At 43.0% G+C, this 20,529-nt stretch overlaps 2 protein-coding genes across 2 annotated transcripts in view; both read left to right on the forward strand.

The window, feature by feature from the left end:
- The window catches only part of RAD21 (RAD21 cohesin complex component), a 273,983-nt gene that overhangs the window by 181,913 nt on the left and 71,541 nt on the right, over window positions 1–20,529 (forward strand). The gene's annotated exons all lie outside the window — the stretch shown is intronic.
- EIF3H (eukaryotic translation initiation factor 3 subunit H) overlaps window positions 1–20,529 on the forward strand; it is a 125,276-nt gene that overhangs the window by 81,719 nt on the left and 23,028 nt on the right. Inside the window, exons 3-5 of the mRNA XM_075270275.1 lie at window positions 6,489–6,656; window positions 15,520–15,619; window positions 17,310–17,459. Of these exons, the coding sequence (XP_075126376.1) occupies window positions 6,489–6,656; window positions 15,520–15,619; window positions 17,310–17,459 (418 nt within the window). The remainder of the gene's footprint in view (window positions 1–6,488; window positions 6,657–15,519; window positions 15,620–17,309; window positions 17,460–20,529) is intronic.

Consider the following 20,529-nt stretch of genomic DNA (forward strand, 5'->3'; position numbering starts at 1 on the left):
AGGAGCTCGCGATCTGTTCGTTGTCTTTATCTTTAGCCCCTTGTTACAGAAGTTCTGGTTGTCCTTGAGGCAAAATGGGTTAAAAATTGGAAAAAAAAATCTTCCAAACGTCTTTCTTCCTTCAACAACAAAGCATTTACGTTTGTCAGAATGGATGGACATCTCTTTACACATGGCCTTACACAATCTAAAGCAAGCTTGGTTGGATGAGTCAGTATGGTGGGAATGGAGCTATGACGAAAACTTTTGATGGTCAGAAGTGTCTAGACCATTGGGATTTTGGTGGTCTTGGGGATGCGAGGGTGTCTAGATGTATTGCCAACACCAAACCCAATGCAGTTAAACGAAAGGTTGCACGTCTTGTGGAGCTTCCAAGTCTACAATGGCTGCAGGGAATGGTTGGCCCCGAAAGTTGAAGTAATTAATTTTCCTACGCTAGCACCCTAGTCAAGATTTTATCTAGATCAAGTGGATTTTGGTTGGGGATTGTGGCCCACAGTACCACATGCTAATGATATGACATACCATGTCCATAAGATGGTGACCAACGGGAGCTGATGATGGAGAACATAGAGCATAGACTGATGCCTATGTAACTTACACATTGTGAAGGATGGAATTTTTTTTTCTCTCCTATTCTCTATTTTCCCAAACTCTGTTTAAGGTTAGGATATGAACCTGACTGATGTTCTTCTGCCACCTCATTAGTTTTTGTGTTTCGATGAGCTCCACGACATAATGAGGAATGTGGGCATCCTAAGCTGGCCATACACCTAACAAAGTGATCAGCCGCAGGGTCTCCCATGTGGACTCCCAAGGCTTATGCAAAATGGAAAATTTCTGAATTCTGGTGACTGCAACCAATTTATGGTCATCCAAAATTGTGTGTTTTTTTGGACAACTTGGTCTTTCATGCATAGGGGCATCTATCTGTTGGTTGAAATTGCTTAAAGGGGTATTCCCACGTCGCATACTCACCAGTCTTCACTGCTGTAAAATCTTTTTTCTTCCTGGTTTCTTGCATCATTTGGTGGGCAGGGTTTCACATGCAACCTGCCATTTAGCTCCGCCCCCAAATTAACGTGTAGCTCCGCCCACTGCATAGCATGATCCTATGGGGGCGGCTGAAGGGCCTGTGATGTCATCAAAGGTCCTTAAACACTATATGCACAATATTGGACTATGAAGTACAGGCAGGAGCAACTCCATTCTGTCTTACATACAGAGACTGCCTGTCTCTGCCATAATGAACACAATTGAATTAGCTAGCCTGATAACTGGAAGAACTGAAGACGTTCAGAAATGAAAGCAGCTCCTCTCCTCTATCTGAGTGCAGGACCTAGGTCACGTGGTGCAGACACAGGAATAGCTAGAAACACAGGCTCGCTCCCATGCACTTAGCCCCTCCTCCCTTCCCCCCTGAGAGCAGCAGATACATCACTTGACTTTTGAGCAGATAAGCCCAAGGGCTGTGTCAACAATGAATTGAATAAAGTAAGATAGTGGACAAACAAAGGAGTTTTACTGAAGCAATGTATTTAGGAAAAGTCTTACATCCACATTAACAAGCAGTATAGATAGGATCCTTGTGATGGGACAACCCCTTTAAGAGCAGCAGTAGCATATGTGTGGCAAACCAAAGCTATAGCGGCATGGTGTGTACTCCATCCATACATTGCAGATACGGGAGCTCAATTTGCATAGAGAGCGTATTGACTATTCTGTAACTTTCTACAGCCACGATCCCCCTCTTTGATAAGGTGGCGTACCAAACCTACTCAGCTCTTATCTATCGTTTTAGGATCCCACTCTGCCCCTTTATCGATGGGATCCGATCCTGGAGCTCTGTAAATGTAGGGGGAACATATTTTTCCCATAAAAATGCTCTGTATTCTCTAGACCTAAGCACTTTTTAGCACTGGAAGCCTAAGCCCTGGGCGATGGACAGCTTGCACATCAGGCATTTTTCTTGCAGCATCACAGATAAAAGGCGGCATTGAAGAGCCTGACAGTCCCATTCATGGAGGCCGTGATGGGGCCTGGTAACCCTTTCACTGCCGTATCCAATTATTTGGAATGACAGCGTGAAAGCTCAAATATATGGGAAAAAAGCAAAAACAGCTGATGTATATGACATAGATATTAGATTTTTGCTAAAAACCTAATAACCTTTTGCCATATTGTATAAAATTTGGAAATGGAAACTTCCAACAAGCTGCTGTTGACTGAAAAAAAATTCCATGTCCCATTAATTTCGATAAGGAATGGAAATAAAATAAGCACTAGAGATGAGCGAGTACTGTTCGGATCAGCCGATCCGAACAGCACGCTCCATTGAAATGAATGGATGCACCTGGTACTTCCGCTTTGACGGCGGACGGCCGCTTAACCCCCCCGCGTGCCGGCTACGTCCATTCATTTCTATGCAAGCGTGCTGTTCGGATCAGCTGATCCGAACAGTACTCGCTCATCTCTAATAAGCACCCTACTCTATCTTCAAGCAGATTCCGAGAACTCTCATTGAAATCCACCATTGGGTCCCCTGTTCAATTTTGTGAAAAGTGAAGTAGCTCAGGTGACCACTGCATCCCATTACTCATCTCCTTGGTCACATGGTCAGTAACGGTGGTAAATTAAGTGACCTCACGCTACGTGTGACCACTGAGGCCAAAGGTGGGATGCAGCGGACCCTAGGGCCATTTCACTCCTAATGGAATGGCGGACCCGACCGGAATGGAGGAGCCCCATTAGGTGTGTTTTGACTCTTATGGGTTGATCCCAGGTATCTGCAACAGATCCGTAACAGTGTCCTAGTCCTTACAAGCATCAAGACGTAGCTAAAGTCTTGCCGACACCCGTTCTGTAGATACGACGTCCAGTAGGAGAATCCAACATGTAACCGAACGACCGGTGGCGGCAAGATCGCCCGATTACTCCTGTGATAATCTACGTCTACCATAAATCCGCAGCAGATTGGTCAGCATCCATCTATTGTCTCTCCACTCGATGTTTTGACTGCATCGAAGCTGTATGCAGAATCCCGATTTCCTCTTGTTTTCAGTGAATCTGCTCAGATGTATCTTAATGCCTTGAGCAGATGTGCCTCTTATCATTAAAAATGGATTAACCTTACTGCTGATAACTTTGCGTGGGATTGTTTCAGTCTCATAAGTGTCTGTAAGCATTTCCTCCAGCAAAGCAGGAGGAGGAGAGCGAGGAGGAAAAAAAAAATGAAATGTGTTTATTTGGAGAATTTTTTTTCTCCCAACGTCAATCCTTCTCCTTAGCCAGAGACGTGGCGCAGAGTATGGAGCTAACCATGACTACTTATGATAGGAATAGTCATTAGTAAGGGATGAGTCCTTTATATTCTGGCTGTGTAACATCCAATTCGTTCATAACAGGTCACATGATTTTCTTTGTGCGTCCATCGTGGTGTTACGGCATCATTTTGGTAACCACAGAGATCACTTATGCCCCATGCTAAATAGATATAGATAGTATCTACACTAAGGTCCCATGCACACAAGTAGTTAAGTACGTTTTCTGCCTTTAGATGCATAATACGAATTGCGTATAGTATTATCACCATTCAGTAGTTTTTCAAGTTCGGTGGCCGTGGTGCAGAAACAATGGAGCCCCTTGATAGGGATTTTCTAGGGTTTATATATTGACTAGCGTTGAGCGAGTAGAATCCGATCGAATACTTCGCCGGCATAGGAATGTGTGTAATCGGCCAGACACCAAGGGGTTAAACGCATCGAATATTCGAAGCGTTTAACCCCTTGGTGTTCGGCCGATTACACGCATTCCTATGCCGGCGAGGTATTCGATCGAATACTACTCACTCAACGCTAATATTGACCCATCCTCGGGATAGGTCATCCGTATTTGATTGATGGGGGTCCAACACCCAGATCCCTGCTGATAAGCCGGACCCCAGCCGATAGGATAATCCATTTACGTTTAACTCATTGAGAACTCCTTAAGGATAAGACCCCATGTTGCGGAAACGCCGATTTTGTTGCGTCTCTATCTGCCAAAGCCAAGAATGGCTATAAAAGGAATGGGTAATATGTAGGAAGTTTTTATACTTGTCCCTTCGGCTCAATTCAGTCCTGACTTTGGCTAAAAAAAAAAAAAAAAAAAAACAGAAAAATCTGCAACAAAAAGAAAGCTGCGTTTCTGGGACGTGGGTTTTTACCGTAAGTCGAAGTGAGAGCCTCCCCCTGCTTTGACTACAGGGGTCTTGTATTGACCACTACACAGTACATTCACCTGTGATGGTGGTGGGATTAGGAATTAAAATTTTTTGAAAGTCCCCCAACCCCCCCCCCCCCAAAAAAAAAAAAAAAAAAAAATGTAGTTTTTGGACACCTCATAAATTTTTGTCAATATGGGGGTTACAAACTCATTGATGTTCTTAGCCCATAAAACGCAGCTAACATTACCTAGAGTTGGGGACAAATTTTAACAACCCCGTGACATGAGGTTCTTCTACCAGAAGCCAGATACCTATGGGAACGCGTTGTCATTCCAGCAATGGTTTATACATAAGTCAATTGATGGTGTCCAACAGGTCGTTTCCATCCTCCAGGCTATTGGCTCTATTAGGGGGTCCTCTTTTGTGGAGCCCCCACTGGCGATGGACCTAAACATGTCCCATAGGATGGGTCTCCAGAAACAGGTTTATTTTCCCTTGAAGAATTTTACGTTGCGCTGTTACACTCTGGAAATGTAGGAAGTGTCTGTCGATAACAACGATGACTTGGCTACGTCTCGCCGCCGCCGTATCTTCGGTATTCGCATGAGTTGAACTAGGCACATAGTTGGAACAAATTATACTTCACTTACGCGAATGGACATCTTGATGATACGGATCTGAGATAGCGCGCTCGCTGCCTCCGGCGACTTACAAATCTAAAACGTGTGGGAAGATTAAGGATAAACAAAAGCAGATGCCCGTCTGATTGGAGCTCCGACTTCTGCCAAAACAAAAACTTTGCTGTCTTGCCATGAGAAGGCGAAAAAAACCTTTCCGAGCCACTTGCATAACAATATTGCCATACATATAGATCTAAATCAAACAAGGCCTTTCATTTTTTCCTTTCCGTCTCACTAGCTCTGGTTTCCTGCCTCACCGCTGCGATCTGTTAATATTAGACAAAGCCTTTCATTCACAACTTAGATGAGCTCTCCATCGCTCTTTGCTTGGAGACGGAGCAGCTACGTGCTGGAAAAGATAGGTAAAAAGCAACGCGATGGCTTTACCTACACCATTTGCATCCACTGGGAACTGGAATTTGGCCAAAAAGTTAAGCCATACGGCGCAAAACTGAATGTCCATTGCATTGATGTTCAAGCCACCAAATGAAGGTCTAAAGAACAGGTACTGGTACCATGGAGGAGACCATGAGGTGGCTTCTTAGGAGGACTACTCCCTGGCTTCTGGAGTGTTATATTATCAGATGGCGGCGGAAGCAGGTGGAGTGAAGTATTACAGAGTGCCCAATCAAAAAGGATGACCATGTAATAAATTGCCGTAAAGGACGCTCTCCGCGCCATCTCTTAGGAGAGGTTCTGGTGGGTTCCCCATGGCGTGGCCATGGTTGAGTTTCACATCGCAAGGCTAAGTTCACATGCACATACGAGTGTGCATATTCAGTGGCGGCTGCCTCGATGGGATGTCGGTGTAGTGCACGGCATCCCGTTGCGGCTCTCCGCTCCAGATTAGGCCCAAATGAATGGGCGTAGTCCGGAGGGTGCTGTCGCGAGGCGGACACCACGGCTGAATCCGCCTGAAGAGAGGATAGCTCGTTTATTTAAAGAACACCAGCGGTCTACATAGACCACCAATGTGAGGGGGCAGATTATGACGTGGATTCCGTGCCAAAATCTGCCCCATGGGCCTAACTGGATTCTAATCGTATATTACTCTGAATCTATAGGATGAGATGTAGTGATCAGCCCCACATCTTGTACGGTCCATAAGCATTACATAACTTTGCAAATACCGTGCCATTTCCATTCCTGACTGTGCAAACACTTGACATGAACACTAGAGATGAGCGAGTAGTATTCAATCGAATAACTCGCTCCTATAGGAATGTGTGTAAGCGGCCGAACACCAAGGGGTTAAGTGCATCAAATATTCACTGCGCTTAATCCCTTGGTGTTCGGCCGCTTACACACATTCCTATAGGAGCGAGGTATTCGATTGACTACTACTCTCTCATTTCTAATGAACACCCTACACTGGTGGCTTGGCCTGCAGCCTTACTGGCATTGATCTTACCTCAGGAAAGTATATAGCTGGGCGGTGGAGTTGAGCTTGGCTTCGTCTAAGTCAATGGTTTGGTCTACCGACTCCACGGCCTAGGCAAATAGTGCGTATGTCTCTATAAAGATTGCAATGTGGGTTGGATTTGGTGCAAATCTGGATGATCAATCTGCTAATCTATATATATATTTTTTCTCTCTCCTTCTAGTTCAATATCAGATGGAAATGATGCGAAGCCTCCGCCACGTAAACATCGACCATCTCCACGTGGGTTGGTACCAATCTACCTACTACGGCACGTTCGTCAGCCGTGCCCTTCTGGACTCCCAGTTTAGCTACCAGCACGCCATTGAGGAGTCGGTGGTGCTCATTTACGGTAAAGGGCTATATTTTTATTTTCTTCACCTTGTGTATTGATCCTACTTTCTGTCATCTCGCTGCGTTCGCGGAGGTGCTCCCTTACTGATTGGGATGGGGGGCTTAGGGGGGCTAGCTGTCTGAGGTAGCCTGGCAGTCCCTTTTAAGTAAATACCAACTGTGTGTGTGTAGCAGCCCAAGCAGCAGCTCCGTCTAGACAGCGTTTCCTTCTGCGTGTTTATTTTTCTTGCTATCAGAGACCTGATGTGTACGCTCAGGAATGCTGGAGAGTGGTCGCTTCATTTTTATTCCTCAGACTCTCTCCCTCGGTGAAGGCTGGTGGAACTAGACCAGATGTCTAACAAACCTCGATTACTAGAACGTCTGGCTCTGGAATACGTGACTGACCAATCATAACGCAATTTGCCAAGTCTTTCAATTTTTTTAATTTTTTTTTTATTTAATTTTTTTTATTTTATATATATTTTTTCTCCTTCCTTTTTAATACCTACACAATTACGCCTCTGTTTCCCCCCCCAATGCTTTTTTTTCCCCCTTCTCTCTTTCGGCCGGTTTAATGGTGTTTCCTCAAGCTCTCCAGACCAGATGTTCTGTGCTCTATCAGGACCATAGGCAATTTAACAGCTTTATGGCTCCCCTATCCCACACCCCATCCCCCCTTTCTATTCTTTAAACACTCGCTATGCCATATCTGGCAGTCCCGACATGTATAGCTTCCAGCGGAGAGGCGAACGTTAGCGTCCCGGCGTATCTGTCAGAAAAAAATACTAATGAACGCGATCAATCTTACGCGCTGCCCCCAAATTATTTCAGTATGTTAACAATTGGATTACAGTACAGAACAAGTTGTTAAAGCAGACTTAGATTGGCTGGAAACATGACATCACGTCCTGATGAATTTTCCACTCGTTCCGCGTCTTGTGTCTCATTTTGTCACCTTTCTGCTCGAGCGGACGCCGGTCGGGGGAACCGAGAGTCAAAACTTATTGTTAGGGACGGCTCCAGTAAAACGTGTCAGCATTTAGAGGCTCGTAACGGTAGAGGTTAGCCAAAAACAATTTTCGGGAAAACACAATATGAGAAATCTATTATGTGCTTAGGCTGCTTTTTATGGCGCTTTTATGAAAATGTAATTGGCAAAATTAATATTCGCCAAATAAACTTCGCCGGGAACTTATAAAACGTATAGGGGCGGCCAGATGTCCTTCATTTCGGGGCTAGGCAAACCGGGAGCTGTACGTTGAATGCACATGTTCTTAAATAAGTGGATTTAATTTATTTTTTTAAATATTCTTCCCCTTAATTTTCAATTAAATCTTAATTTTTTTTTAAATTTCTTTTTTTTTTCTTGTTTGTATAATGTACGTGTATGATGTGAATGTTCCTTTTTGCACCAACTCGTGGTCGAGGCTTTGTTACGGTCAACAACACTGTTGAGGGGGTTACCCAATACAATATAATACTTTTTTTTATTTTTTTTTATAGAATTATATTGGGGTCCACCTGGGCAAAAATCCATCACTCATCTCAAATCATTAATAAATAAAAATATTTATAGATTTATTGAATTTTTTTATTTTTTTTACGGAGTGTCAGCCCATTACAAGTCATTTTCTACTTTTATATGTGTTCTGTTTCTTTTATTTTTAATATTTCTTTTAAAGTTTTTTTTTTCTTTTTTTTCCACTATTTTATGGGAGATTCTATACATTATTATTGCGGCCGGTCATAGACGACTCCCCCCCCCCCCCCCCCCCCAGGAAAAAAAAAACCCAAAAAACAATAAAATAATAAAAATATTTTTTTTTTTTGCTTGACTCGAATATAAGCCGGAGGGGGGCTTTTTCAGCACAAAAACTGTGCTGAAAAATTTGGCTTATACTCGAGTATATACGGTACATCTATTTATTATTCCGCCATTTCTACTGGTAGACTATTCACGTCAACTGCTTGCCTTTAGGGAACAGTAATAAGCTTAAAAAAAAAAAAAAAAAAATTCGGACAAAAAGTGTAACTTGGATATATTTTTGAGCCCATATTATGGCAGAGAGTCCTGACATGACCCCTTATAATAAGACTTTCCACTAGATGTGGGGACAAAAATATATTCCTACTGTCCTTGTGTGAAAGAAGCCCAAATGTAAAGAACAAGTAGGAGGCCACACGTTCTTGCTTCCCAGCGTGATGTATAGGCTGCGTTCCTTTTCTATCCCGAGTCTCTCAGGCTCCCAGATATTTTCCAGCCATGGGTAACTGAATATTTCCAGCACCTAACTTCCAGGTGTCAAAATTTTTGGCCGCGCTCACCGATGTGATTTAATATTTGTTGTAATGTGCGAGAAGGAAATTTTGTCTACATCATAATACGCTGGCCGGTTTATGTTGCGATCCCTGGCTTTGTGCTTTTTTTTTTCTCTTGATGTACAGGTCTGTAGACAGATTTTGTACATGATTTTTATTTTACATTTTTTATTTTTTTTTTATACAGGAAACAAAAAAAATAAAAAAAATCACAATTTTTTTTTTCTTGGTTCACATCTGGGATAGAAATTTAGTTTTTCTGTTCCATCCTAGGGATAGAAAACTAATTGAGCTGTGACTGTCTATTACACGATGGCCCCCATTGGTTTTCAATAGACATATTGGGGGGGGTAATTTATTAAGACTGGGGCAAGGGGCAGATACATCAGAATTAAGAGGGTTTGGTGCAGATTTGACACCGCAACTGGGCTGGGAACTTTAATTCCCGTTTGTTGACTTGTAACGGGGTTGCTCGTTTTACCTAAAAAAAAAATTTGGGATACGTGCTGGATGATCCAATGAACACGCAAGCAGTGCCTTACCTTAATTGGAGGATGGGTCCTGTTCAGATGCCGTGACCATAAACACGACCATATTATGAAGCTTTATTGCACCGATTCCGAATATAGGGGGTAGGGTTGAGCCCATCTTGAGATTTCAGGATCAATTTTAAAATCCGATTTCCAATCATTTTCCAGCCGATACTGATCACGATCATGAAATTTGCTCGATCAGGATCCGATCTTTCCCGATTCCAATTGCTCAACCCTATATACATGCATGGGGTTAAGCCGATCTTGAGATAACCTCCGATCTTGATCCCGCCAGAAAACATCGGGATCGGAATCCCAATCGCGATCGTGAAATTTACTCAATCGCTGGTCGGAATCCAATCTTTTCCGATCGCTCAACCCTAATAGGGGGACGTTACCATTCCCTCTACGCCAATACGGGATAGAGGGATAATATTGTGGCATGTGTTTGGCGCAAATCCCTTTATTGTGCCAAACGTGCACTTCAATGCCCCATATGTTCCTTGACCGCCAGATTCTGAGACGGTGGGTGTTGCAGGCAGTAAATGGGCGGACTGGGGTGGGGATTTACTAAAATTTCCGGCAGTATTCTGGTGTGTATTAGAATCTACACAAGTACCTGGCGGAGCTTTCTGTTCCGACACAGATTTTAAAGCCGCGGCCTCTTCGTAAATCTCCGCTTCTGTGTGACTGTTGGCATACGATACGCCTTCTATGCATCCAGATGTCTACGGATTTATATGGCCACAATTGGGACATGCCATTTTACAATATTTTCTCTGACATACAAGGCTTGAGCTCCTAGGGTGTGTTTTTTTTTTTTTTTTTTTTTTTTTTTTTTATTACCAGTCCCACAATATTTACTGTATGAAAATGGATAATTTCCATAGCCATAAAATTGGCTTAATTTTGCATTTTCTTGAAAAAATAAATAAAAATTGTTCACCATTACCGAGATCACGACTGCAGATAAGACTAGTAGGGCTTTTATCTACTACAATGGGCTTTCTCTCCAGGTGATTGAGTTGTCGGCTCTTGCCCCTGTCCCCTGCCTGACATCCATCACACAGTAGAGCGTGCAGTCTACAGGTGTCGGCTTCCCGGTGTATTCATTGCTTATGCCGGTTCGTCACCCCAGTTATTTCTCAAAACCTCACTTGCCATGAATATCCCGCATGAAGCACAGTGCGCCTTGTAAAACCAAAGCGGCCAGCATGTAGAAATACCCCGGCCTGCTCCTTCACCTCTCGGCCGGCTATCTGTGCCTGCGGACATGAGCCACACGTTGTATGCTTGGAGGGTATCTGTATCTCTGTGAACTAGAAAGACAGCTCTGTGGCCATTGTATTCCTGATTTGAGATGCACCGGAGGCATGCAGTGTGGCGGGGAGCTTTGTAGTCTGCATGCTAATAAGCCAAGCATTGAAATTGTAGTCATTCTTCAGCACCCGGCCTTTCTCTCGCTTATCGCCGGTGGAAGCCACAGAGGCTGACAGGAGACAAATAGATGAACTAATTGCTGATATATATATATATATATATATATATATATATATATATATATATATATACACTCTCCGGCCACTTTATTAGGTACACCTGTCCAACTGCTCGTTAACACTTAATTTCTAATCAGCCAATCACATGGCGGCAACTCAGTGCATTTAGGCATGTAGACATGGTCAAGACAATCTCCTGCAGTTCAAACCGAGCATCAGTATGGGGAAGAAAGGTGATTTGAGTGCCTTTGAACGTGGCATGGTTGTTGGTGCCAGAAGGGCTGGTCTGAGTATTTCAGAAACTGCTGATCTACTGGGATTTTCACGCACAACCATCTCTAGGGTTTACAGAGAATGGTCCGAAAAAGAAAAAACATCCAGTGAGCGGCAGTTCTGTGGGCGGAAATGCGTTGTTGATGCCAGAGGTCAGAGGAGAATGGCCAGACTGGTTCGAGCTGATAGAAAGGCAACAGTGACTCAAATAGCCACCCATTACAACCAAGGTAGCCAGAAGAGCATCTCTGAACGCCGCACAGTACGTCGAACTTTGAGGCAGATGGGCTACAGCAGCAGAAGACCACACCGGGTGCCACTCCTTTCAGCTAAGAACAGGAAACTGAGGCTACAATTTGCACAAGCTCATCGAAATTGGACAATTGAAGATTGGAAAAACGTTGCCTGGTCTGATGAGTCTCGATTTCTGCTGCGACATTCGGATGGTAGGGTCAGAATTTGGCGTCAACAACATGAAAGCATGGATCCATCCTGCCTTGTATCAACGGTTCAGGCTGGTGGTGGTGGTGTCATGGTGTGGGGAATATTTTCTTGGCACTCTTTGGGCCCCTTGGTACCAATTGAGCATCGTTGCAACGCCAAAGCCTACCTGAGTATTGTTGCTGACCATGTCCATCCCTTTATGACCACAATGTACCCAACATCTGATGGCTACTTTCAGCAGGATAATGCAATGCCATGTCATAAAGCTGGATTCATCTCAGACTGGTTTCTTGAACATGACAATGAGTTCACTGTACTCCAATGGCCTCCACAGTCACCAGATCTCAATCCAATAGAGGAGCATCTTTGGGATGTGGTGGAACGGGAGATTCGCATCATGGATGTGCAGCCGACAAATCTGCGGCAACTGTGTGATGCCATCATGTCAATATGGACCAAAATCTCTGAGGAATGCTTCCAGCACCTTGTTGAATCTATGCCACGAAGAATTGAGGCAGTTCTGAAGGCAAAAGGGGGTCCAACCCGTTACTAGCATGGTGTACCTAATAAAGTGGCCGGTGAGTGTATATATGTGTGTGTATATATATATATATATATATATATATATATATATATATATATATATATATAAAGAAATAAAATAAAAATGAAGAAAAAAAACATATATATATATATATATATATATATATATATATATATATATATATATATATATATATATATATATATTTTTTTTTTTCATTTTATTTCTTTAAATTTTTTATTGCACTAGAGTTACACACCTAATACATGATACCAGAGTGTGCAGACTAGTGTGCGCTGTTCTGCTGGGGTGCTATAATGTATATTTTTTGCCGTGCACCCATACAACCTTAAAGGGACCCGGTTATCAGATGTCTCTAAAGGGTCCCTAGTCCTAGATACCAGCCACAACTACTATATAATTCCTAGTACCAGAGTTGTAGTGCTGCGGCATTCTTCTGAAAATGATGTGGGAGGTTGTTGTGGCTGGCATGCTGATAAACAGGGCATGGGAGGGGCAATTTGAATGGTGTGGTGCAAACTGGACATTTGGGAGGAGCTTTGTGCCTGGCATGGTGTCAAACTGGACATTTGGGAGGAGCTTTGTGCCTGGTATGCTGCCGAACAAGACATTTGGGAGGAGTGTTGGGCCCAACCAGTCAATAGTGTTTTGTTTTTTCTTTACCTGGCCATTTTCCCTGCTTGGCAAACCATTGAGGTTCTTGGGTGGAATTGATTTTAGATCCTTCACATCTTCTATGCTGTATATTGGGGGAAACAGTACAATAACTAACTGGCTAAGCATGAATCCATATTACAAACTAACCTAAATCTAGGGGCAACAGTGGCTCAGTGGTTAGCACTGCAGCCTTGCAGCGCTGGAGTCCTGGGTTCGAATCCCGCCAGCAACAACATCTACAAGGAGTTGGTATGTTCTCCCCGTGTTTGTGTGGCTTTCCTCCCATTCTACATACCAATAGGGGGGGGGAAATTATACATTGTGATCCCTATATGGGGCTCACAATCTACAAAACAAAAAACTAACCTAAATCTGTGTGAAGTCTGACACATGTGAACGAACCCCAACAGTTGTCCCTGATAGATGGTGATACCCTGAGCTCTTCCTGCAATGCTCTCCCTAAATATCCCCCCATCTCTATGCCAGCCTTATTATACAGCCCCCAAGAGCCGTATACCCAGAGCTTTTAGCTCACAATACTTTAACCCTTTACTAGGGCACTCTATTTAAAGTACTGCTGTAGGTTTTTATCTGTCGCCTTCTATAACATGCAGGAAATAGCCTTGATAATGTCAGACAATTTACGTATTAACATAAACACAGCAGCGGCCTGGTTTCACGTAGGGCAGGTTCGCGACCTGTATGGTAATGTATTCTATGGCGGCTCGTAGCTGCAGGCCATTTCCATCCACTCGTCATCTATGGAGAACAAGTCTTATCCCCGGTTTTCATCTCCATGTCAGACGGCACCTTCGGCAGCTCTTTCTGCCCCCTGGATGGTGCACACTCTGACCTTGTTCTGCCGGGCGGGGGGAGAGCTGATATGGGGATAATTATTTACTAAACTTCTGGTTTTTCTAGACCCGGTGGCCCTGGTGCGGGATGATGTGAACAGTCCTGACATCTGTCACGAACTGCACTAGTATAGTATGTGAAGAATTGCAGGGATTTTTTCTTCCTTTATTTTGTGTTTTTTATTTTACATGCGTATACTAATGCATACAGATGTAGCAGGGCTGTGTATGCCATATAAGCCGAGGGCAACACGTCACACGGAAGTCGTGCAAAAGGTTCCGTCTATCTCTTATGGTGTTACATTGTGACATGGGACGGCAATGCGACACAGATCTCATGCACTTCAATGGACATCGCATCTGACACTGACTCGTCTGTGACTTGACTGTTTTTATAGCATCAGTAAGGGCGGGTTCACACCTGCGCCCGGTCTCCGCTTTGCAGGTTTCCGTCTTCTGTCCGAGAAACTGGACAGGAGACGAAAACAGTCAGTCAGTTTTCAAACCCATTCACTTGAATGTTTTTGCAAAGTGATCGCCCGAGAGCGTCTACTGCCTCTCCACAGTGAAACCGTTTTTTTTTAACCGGACACAAAGTTGGACATGCAGGACTTGTGTCCGGTTTAAAAAACAAAAAAACGTTTCACCGCGAAGAACAGAAAACACTCATGGGTGGACACTGACTGCCGGGTTTCCGTCTCCGGTCCAGTTTCTCGGGCAGGGGACAGAAACCCACAAAGTGGAGATCGGGCGCAGGTGTAAAGCCACTCTGTTACCACGTAGTCATCCTATAATCCTAGCCGAAAGCTACCCAGAAACATTAAGGCGACCGTACACTTCCAATAACTGATAGTCATTACTAACAATTCCCCAATACATGTGCACACTCGGCTTGGCTCAGCATACATGTGTTTTCAAAAGGGAAATGGGAGTAAGCAGTGGCCAGACACTTCCGATGGCGACTTACCTCCTGTGAGAACAAAGGATCAACTTCAACCCGTCCGATCTTTCTTTCCTCCGCAACCTCGGGTAAAACCCCACATTGCCCAAATTCTAATATAGAACACGAAACTAAGCCTCTGTCCACACCACATTCGGTCAGAGTTGTCTAACTTATCATGTCGTGTGGGCCAGAACACTGGTATAGCCATGGAAAATCACATTAAAAAAATTATTTTTTTTTGCCCAAGTCAGAATTTTTGACAAATAGTGTCCCACAGGTGACCATTCTCAGTTTTCTGACGTACATTGGCAAGGACATGGTGTAGATTTTTGTTTGGGCGCACAGACCCCTTTAAACATTTATGACAAGGGGTCACCTCATTCGGTGCAAGCTTGCGTAGGGATTAACACTGGCGTGGAAACTGCAGATCCCAATAAATCAGTGCCTATATTTATAAAATGGGGGGATAAAGGGGTCGTCTATGTACATGGTTTCCATACCCTATTAAGCTGCAGACGTGTACGAGATGGATGGTCTTTGGGCAAATATCTGGGACTGAAAGGCGGATTTCAAAAAAATAATAATTTTTTTCGATATGTATATATAAAATACTTAGCATAATGTTGTAACATGGTTCGCAAAAATAAAATAAAATTCTGAATTAAAAAATCCTTGCGTACAGAGAATTTTTTCACTATATTTGAGTGTTTTTTTTTTCTTGTTTATTGATGTTTTTTTCCCCCTATTCTTTTGTTTGTGACTTTCATTTTTTTTTTTTCTGCTTACTTTTAGATCCCATTAAGACCGCTCAGGGGTCGCTGTCGCTGAAGGCTTATCGACTGACTCCAAAACTGATGGAAGTCTGCAAGGAAAAAGACTTCTCCGCAGAAGGGTACGTGTGTCGCTTGTGTGTGTGTTACTTGGCAGGCGTCTTGTTTCTTGACTTGTAGAGGTGTGAGGTAAGCGGCAGAGAACACGTTGTTCAGCAATCGAGGGTAAACAGATTACCACGTACAGGCTCCAAAAATCTTCTTCCTCTGAATCTTATTCTGTCCGTCCGCATTCCTGACACTGCTGTCAAACCGGGAAAGCGAGGGGAATGCTAAAGTGGATTTTTTGAAAACTCTATTTTTAGAATTTTTTTTTTTTTTATATGAACAATTGTTAAAAAAATAAAAATAAAATATCTTTGAATTTTAAACAGAGACTGAAAAACTCTTTACATGGTCTTATAGGGTGTGGTATATTACCATAATCCATGGATACTCTATTGGACAGTAGTAACACAGACCATCCTACAAAAGCTTGGTGTGCCATAGGGAAAGCTGGGTTTTCCACACAAGATATCCTATGGCAGTGATGGCAAACCTTTTAGAGACAGAGTGCCCAAACTGTAACCCAAAACCCACTAATTTATCACAAAGTGCCAACACGGCAATTCAACCTTAATAATGTGCAGCTCCACAATTGCGCAAAATATGGTCATATGAATGGGGCTTTATCGAGATTTCTGCTCCACCATGACCCTCACACAGTCCAATCTGCTTCACAGTGACCCTCACACAGTACAATCTGCTCCACAGTGACCCCCACACAATACAATCTGCTCCACAGTGACCCCCACACAATACAATCTGCTCCACAGTGACCCCCACACAGTATAATCTGCTCCACAGTGACCCCCACACAATACAATCTGCTCCACAGTGACCCCCACACAGTATAATCTGCTCCACAGTGACCCCCACACAGTATAATCTGCTCCACAGTGACCCCCACACAGTATAATCTGCTCCACTGTGACCGCGACACAATACAATCGGCTACACAGTGGCCCCCAAACAGTATAATCTGCTGCACAGTGGTCCCCACACAGTACAATCTGCTCCACGGTGGCCCCCACACAGTATAATCTGTTCCACAGATGGGTGCTTACAGAGAGGGCTCTGAGTGCCACCTCTGGCACCCGTGCCATACGTTCGCCATCACAGTCCTAGGGATAGGTCATGAAATACCACATTGGTGGGGATCAGTTACCCAACACCCCCACTGATCAGCTTTAATGAAGCTGTAGAGTTTGGACAAGTCCTGCAGCCCATTAATTGCATCACCATACCCGGGGACCCCATTCTGTATGGAGACAATAAGTGGTTCCTGTTCTCGTGGAATGGCCGCCATGTAATACTACAGTTTCTCTGTAGAGGTCACTAGCAATGTTTGCTGCTTACCAGAGGTATTGGAGCCCAGCGTGATGAACTGGTCATTCTTGGGTCCACATTCTTAAAGGAACCCTCTCTAAGGATAACCCTTTTCTGCCACAGCTTTGTCTTTGAGGTTATACGGCTTGACTGTGGCTGTGCAATACTAGTGCAAACCTGTCAAGTAAATGAAGCCTAAAACCAGATGTATTAGTGGGATAGTCAGGTAGCACATCTCTAGCAACCTCACGTCTTCAGATTGGTGAGGGTTCAGAAAGGGGCAAAGTGGCTTTCTGGTTCACCCCGCCATAAGGTTCTTAGTGTTGTCTATGTAGTGTTTGGCCTGCTGGTCGTGGTTTTAATGAAGTTTCATCCTCTCGACAGATTGAAGAAAGCGAGCATCGCCTACGAGCACATGTTCGAGGAGGTTCCCATCGTCATTAAGAACTCTCATCTCATCAACGTGCTAATATGGGAACTGGACAAAAAGGCGCCTGTAGCGGAGAAGCACGAACTGCTCAGTCTGTCCAGCAGGTGAGAACAGGAGATTTCTTTAAGACGTCTTGGTGGTTTGGTCATTTTGTGTAACTGGGTGATTTCCAAATCACTCATTTCAACTAGGATGCACCATTTGGTTATTTGTCACCTTGATTCCTTATATCCTCTGATATGGTATGATACCCCTATGATTCCCCTGGCTTGCCAAAGACTAAAAGGGTGGAGTCTTACCCATTGACCCATCGGTGACTTCGAATTTCTGTCCGTGAATTCATTCTATTGAGTCGGTGTATCCGTTCCTCCTTGTCAGCTCCTACAAGTAGAAGTCAGGAAGTGCCTTGCTACGTTATATCTTCTAGGATACACCGGAGACTCTGCACACAGCACATAAAGATAGCAGAGCCACTTTTTATAACGATGTGTGATTAGATGTGAAACTGCTGTTAGAATTGGAAATAATAAGTCCAGATGTGACAATTGGAGAGCGAATGTTCTTTCTGATTGGGTATGGGGTTGATAACGTTACCTATGACTGCACACAACTACTGCCATACCTCTAGTGTCATGTATGGGCAAGGGGCCAGATAAAAATTGGGTGACACCCATTGTCTCGACAGAAGAGAGGCTTATATCGGATAACCTAGAGGATGTGAATACACCTCACACGCGCGTCTCCTGTACACCGCAGCTCCGTACAGTTCCCGTCTACCGTTGTATCAGCCATATATTTGCGAGCAGGATCGTAATGTTCAGCGATCAGCGAACCCTTCAGTCTCCATCATTTCCTGGACATGTTCCCGCCTTATCGCACAGCCTTCTAAACATCACCTTGTTATTATTTTTTATTACGTTTCCCGGGCCGGGGGGACGCGGGGCCGAGCTACCTCAGAGTAACGGCCGGCGTCCCTGACAGCCACAGATGTGTTTCCTGATTCATGGAGCTTTTATACACTAGCTCAACAAGGGGGGGGGGGGGGATAAAGCGATGACCGCGGTTCAGCTCAGGGCAGAACGCGCACATTTATTACTTTGTAGTGGTAGCGAACAATTTCGCAGCCTGCCAAAGACATTTGCCGTTTCAGATCTCCGAAAATCAGATTGCGCACAATGCATAGATTGAATTAAGGACTTGTTATTCAGCCGCGTCGCAAAAACACACAATATATCATCTCATTGGCTCGGAAAAATGTCAGATGTTTGCTGCTTTTTTTTTTTTTTTTTGCGTGTGTGTGAACATAAACCTACGGTGAAGGTGGGGGCGTCGGGCCGGGCGTAACACTTCAGCTGATCCGGTAACATTATAAAAGTCAGCTAATATAATGTCATGGTACACACTATAAAGCTTTCCTGTCTGGGTTCCTGCTTAATGCATAACGTATGGCTCTTCTATAGGGTCAGGTTACTGCTGCCTGTTTTTTATGCCTTTTATTTTATTTTTTAATTATTATTACATTACATCGGACTCCTCCAGCAGTCGGAGGGTTAAACCTCTGCCGTATATTCCCCATAGACCAGAACTACTTAAAAATTCATCTCACCCCCTTATCCTAAAGCTCTCACCCCCCCAGGTCTCCTGGTTTTATTGACGGTGTTCACACATCGCCTCGCCATAACAACATTTCTTGTTGCTTCTGACCAGCAACTGTTTTATGTAAGTGGGGTTATTGCCATGAAAGTAACGACCCGATCTGACGGGATATTTATGATCATTAAATAAAAGTACTCGGGTCAGGACTGGTCAGCGGCCACTGCGGGCGGGTTATAAATCACGTTATTGGGCGGCGTTCACACAAGCACGCCTGGGTATATGTCAAATCATAATTGTGTTTAATTCTTCTACTTGTGTATTCTACAGCGCTTTACAGAAGTTGGGATTTTTTTTATTTTTTTTTTAAATACATTTAACTTTTTGTGCATGAGGTTTTTATGTGATATTTTTATTTTAATATTTATATAGATTTAATATTTTTAATCTTATTTTTAATATAGTAATATATTTGTGTGTATAATATATATATATATATATATATATATATATATATATATATATATATATATATATATTATTAGAGAGATAGATATTAGATAGGAGATAGATAGATAGATAGATAGATAGATAGGAGATAGATAGATAGATAGATAGATAGGAGATAGATAGATAGGAGATAGATAGGAGATAGATAGATAGGAGATAGATAGGAGATAGATAGATAGAAGATAGATAGAGAGATAGATAGGGAGATAGATAGATAGATAGATAGATAGATAGGAGATAGATAGGAGATAGATAGGAGATAGATAGGAGATAGATAGAGAGATAGATAGATAGAGAGAGATAGATAGATAGATAGATAGATAGATAGATAGATAGATAGATAGATAGGAGATAGATAGAGAGATAGATAGATAGATAGGAGATGGATAGATGGATAGATAGATAGATAGATAGATAGATAGATAGATAGATAGATAGATAGATAGGAGATAGATAGGAGATAGATAGGAGATAGATAGGAGATGGATAGATAGATAGATAGATAGATAGATAGATAGATAGATAGATAGATAGGAGATAGATGGATAGATAGGAGATAGATAGATAGATAGATAGATAGATAGAAGATAGATAGAGAGATAGATAGGGAGATAGATAGATAATAGATAGCTAGGAGATAGATAGATAGATAGATAGATAGATAGATAGATAGATAGATAGGAGATAGATAGGAGATAGATAGGAGATAGATAGAGAGATAGATAGATAGATAGATAGATAGATAGATAGGAGATAGATAGAGAGATAGATAGATAGGAGATGGATAGATGGATGGATAGATGGATGGATAGATAGATAGATAGATAGGAGATGGATAGATGGATGGATAGATAGATAGATAGATAGATAGGAGATAGATGGATAGATAGGAGATAGATAGATAGATAGATAGATAGATAGATAGATAGATAGATAGATAGGAGATAGATAGATAGATAGATAGATAGATAGATAAGAGATAGATAGATAGATAGATAGATAGGAGATAGATAGAGAGATGGATAGATGGATAGATAGATAGATAGGAGATAGATGGATAGATAGGAGATA

The sequence above is a fragment of the Leptodactylus fuscus genome, chromosome 4 (assembly GCF_031893055.1).
Source record: "Leptodactylus fuscus isolate aLepFus1 chromosome 4, aLepFus1.hap2, whole genome shotgun sequence".
Classification (NCBI taxonomy): Eukaryota; Metazoa; Chordata; class Amphibia; order Anura; family Leptodactylidae; genus Leptodactylus; species Leptodactylus fuscus.